This window comes from Myxine glutinosa, chromosome 1 (genome assembly GCF_964187855.1).
Source record: "Myxine glutinosa chromosome 1, kmMyxGlut1.1, whole genome shotgun sequence".
NCBI lineage: Eukaryota > Metazoa > Chordata > Myxini > Myxiniformes > Myxinidae > Myxine > Myxine glutinosa.
In genome coordinates this window covers 297,069,417-297,073,479 of record NC_136261.1, presented here as the reverse complement: position 1 = coordinate 297,073,479, position 4,063 = coordinate 297,069,417, and the positions used below count along the sequence as shown (strand labels likewise).

Here is a 4,063-nt window from a genome sequence, read left to right as displayed (position 1 = left end):
CACAGAGAGACAGACAGACAGACAGAGCTGAAAACATAACATCCATCCACCTCCGGGGGCAGAGGTAACAAGACGACGGCATTTGCAATAAGAAGAAGGGAATGGAAGTACTGTACAAGGATACAACTAGTCAATGATAGATTAATATCAGTGATGAAACGACATTCAGTAAACACCATCATCATTCAGATATATGCTCCAACTTCTGCGGCAGTTGAAGATGTGGAGTAGTTTTATGGAAAGTTGCAGGAACTAGTGGAACAGGTGCCTAAACAAAGGTGTTTTAAGTATTATGGAAGACTGGACTGCAAACATTGGAGAAGCAGAAGAACTAGGGATTGCAGGAAAGCATGGACTTGGTATTCTGAAATGAGCAAGGGGAGGGAATGCTGGAGTTTGGTGTGGTGAATGAGCTCGTAACTGCAACGCATGGTTCAAACAACCCAAGTGCAGACTGTACAGATGGACCTCACCTGATGGGTGATATAGAAATCAGATTGACTACATTCTAATTGACAGAAGGTGGAGAAGTGTTATGCAATCTGCCAATACTTTTCCAGGTACAGACTGTGGGACAGATCATGAACTCCTTGTGGCAAAGCTGTGAGTGCAATTGAGAAAGGTGAAAATAAATCAAAACTTCGACCAGATATGACCTTGAAAACGCATCTGAACAACGTGCAAAGGGTGAAAACAGAGTGAATTCCAATGCAGCGCCACAATAGCAAAGCGAATTGCCGAACCCGAAAGGTGAGGTTTCACCTGCATCACTTCCTCCTTAGGTGGCATTTTCTACTAAACGTCCTGCCAGCGGAGGCGGAGCGCATGTGACGCCTCTCGAAAGAGGAAGGGAGGGTATGTGACAGCATGTTGATCGCAAGTTGAAAAACGTCGAGGAAACCTCCAGGAGGGCCACGGCGGCACTTTCCGACGGGGTAGACATTCAAAGTACCGATCCTTTCCCCCTCCCCATTCCTACAATGGAAACCGAAGCTGAGCTGTTGTATTCATTAGGTCAACTTTCATTCCTGATTCAAAATCTCCACTTTCGAACTGTTTCTCGTGGTGTATTTTTCAGGGAATCCTTTGTACACACCGTATATATTCTGGAGTCCACCATGGCCAGACCAACAATCGCTCGCCGACCTTCCTGTTGTGTGCGACTCAAACTGCTCATCCCATCCTCAACTGCCTTATCTTCAAAATGTTCGTCCACTTCCATAAGCTTTCTCCAGTGATCCTACTGATGGTCTCCTACCTAATACTTCAGGGTGCCGGCGCAGTCCGGGCTTCTCGAGCAGTGTCCTCGGGACTATGCGAGGCGCTCCCATGGATGAAGGATGATCTCGAAATGATTTCTAGCGAAGTAAGTACATAGTTTACTGGCGGGTCTTCACAGGAGAAACCATTCTGAAATTACTTTTCTAGGCTAATGTGATCACATCCTCTACTTTGCACTGCATGTGGACGAATTGTGCTGACAATGTCTCCTTTATTTTCGGAATGTGACGCTTACATTATGTAGTGTGTGATTGCAATTTTCAAAGACGTTCTGACCGATGCGTAATTGCCATTGCAGGTGTGGGGTGAACACCTGTGCCAGTCGGTTGATCATGATCAAATCAAAACAATTTTACCCAGGACCCGGCAGCTCTCAAGGATGGTAAGTTGTCCTTACATTAATTACAACAATTGGTCATCTTTCCATAGTTTCCCTCCTTGTTTTGCAACAATTTTAAGTGTTAACTGAACAATCCAGCACTGCATTGTACTATGTTTTTCTTTTTTTACATTGATGTGTAGCCTGGCTAGACATGTTATTAACCTGACCAGCCTTTGTGGCATAGTGGTTAAGAGCGTCGAATCCAAGCCTGGTAGGTTGGCAGTGGAAATCCTGGTTATGTCATCGTAAAGACTTTACAAATGCTGCTTGATACTTGGCATAGACAACATATAAAACAGCCTTGGCAATATTACTGCAGGCTTTGATGGGCCTAATGACCTCCTACAGCCTCACATTTCCTTTTAAGGGGGAATATATATATATATATACACACAAGTCAAATCGTATTTCACAACAAATTGTGAATCAAAGTAATTACATCTGCTCTTTGCCACACAGAGGATGGATAACTGCCTAATGGAGAAATCGGTTGCGGACATGTACATTCCCTTCATGGATCAATTGCACAAGCAAAGCCCTCACGACCTTAAGAAAAAATTGCTCGACACTATGGTCCACGTGTCTGAAAACAACTGTGTAAGTAATGTGGTTGCCTTTCCCTTTTTTGTGTTTTTTTAAGTTTGTTGTTGCAGTCGTCTTATGCTCAAATGTCTGCAAATTGAATTGGTATGTCCCTTTTTTAAATACAGTTGTGAAGAGGTTTTTAAGTTGGTTGTGGTTTGTTGAATGATTGAAGGTTTGTTAATCTCTTGCAGGTAAAGACAGAGCCACACAAGAGAAAGACCTATAAAGTTTTGAGGCGCTTGGCGGAATGCAAGGAAGGGGTAAGTTCAGTTATTGTTCACAGAAGGACTGACACAAGCACGTGGACACCGTGAGGGACACAAATTCCTAAAGCAGTACACAGCACTTGTCTGATCGGCTGTTTGTAGAAAACATCATTACTTTAAGTTCAATAGGACATTTAATCTGAACACAAGTTGCAGCATCAGGATGGAGGGTTGACAGAATGGCCTAGAGATGCACACACTCGCCGATAAGCTGTCTAGCCTGGGTTCAAATCTCGACCCAGCTATAAACTGTCAACCTGGTGTTTCACAGGCAGTGTGGTTCATCCATGTGTGTGCCGTCCCTCTGATAGACATTAAACTGGGTGACCCGTCTGCTGACATTAGTTGGTGCATGTTAAACATCTCAAGGTATCTTCCTGAAGAGTAGGCGAGCTATCGCCGGCACAATCAACAAATTATTGCCCTAACCTGCAGAGGGCATTATAATAATGGCATGGTTGCACCGTTAGCCAATGATGCTACCCCGCAGCCTTGTGCTGCGTACAAGCAAATAAGAAAATCGTGATAGAGAATGTATGTTATGAAATGGGCTGAGATTATTTATGTCTAACAGATTAATGAAACATTTGTTTTGGTGAAATGTTTAATTTACTGTTATTTATTTGCTTCTTCCCTTATGTTGTGTACAGGTGCAAAATCAGGATAAACTTGAAATTTGCTCTGCTGCGAAAGGCCTGAGGATGTTGGATAGACTGTGTGCTGCAAAACATTGATGAAGAAGATGACGAGGAAGATCATATACAAATAAATAAATAATCATCGAGGAAAGGGACATATTGAACGTTATGTGTTTAAGTGAAGTGACTACTTGTCTGTTTACAATTCAGTTTTATAGTTCATAAGGTGATGATAAAACATAGGTTTATGTAAATAAATCACGTACTTGGTACAACGTGAGAAAACATTTTTGACACAATATGATGTTAAAATCATAATGTTTATCAAATGTAAGGAAAACACTCGTCATACCGCAGCACACCTAATCGTTTATTTATTACTGTGCTTCTGTATTTATTTGAATTCACTAAAACAATGTGAACCAAAGACCGCGTACTCGGCTTTACAAAAAGGTATTTTTTTAATGGCAAATTAATTTATTTAAATTATATTTATAAACGTAATATTTGTTTGTGGTGATAATTTATTAATAATTTATTTCCCTTAATTTATACCCTACAATGGAAACAATAATTGTTTTGCATATGATACCTGAAGAATGAATGTTGAACTGAATTATTTTTTTACCGAATGAATAAATTTTATGAATCACAAACCAGTGGATTGATTTGTATTGAAACATCTTGTACATATTCACCACACACAAGTACTATATGCACTGGGGCAAATCAGAGCAGTTGGCTGGATTGACATTATCTTAACATGCTTTTCATTGAAAAAAAAATCTGCAGGAAATCTTTAGAACAAAAGGCTTTGATTCATTTTTAGTGTCGATAAAAAAATTGTAAGTAAAAATGTTCAGGGAAGAAAAATAGGCCTCATCGTGTAACCTTTAGTGTAAATTCAATGT

At 40.6% G+C, this 4,063-nt stretch overlaps 1 protein-coding gene across 1 annotated transcript; it reads left to right on the top strand.

Moving 5' to 3' along the window:
• Positions 1–832: 832 nt before the first annotated feature.
• Positions 833–3,805, top strand: LOC144889808 (uncharacterized). Its single transcript, XM_078771007.1, has 5 exons — positions 833–1,366; positions 1,580–1,663; positions 2,123–2,260; positions 2,440–2,508; positions 3,165–3,805. The coding sequence occupies exons 1-5, from the start codon at positions 1,205–1,207 to the stop codon at positions 3,246–3,248; spliced, it is 537 nt and encodes a 178-aa protein (XP_078627133.1). The 5' UTR covers positions 833–1,204; the 3' UTR covers positions 3,249–3,805.
• Positions 3,806–4,063: the final 258 nt, after the last annotated feature.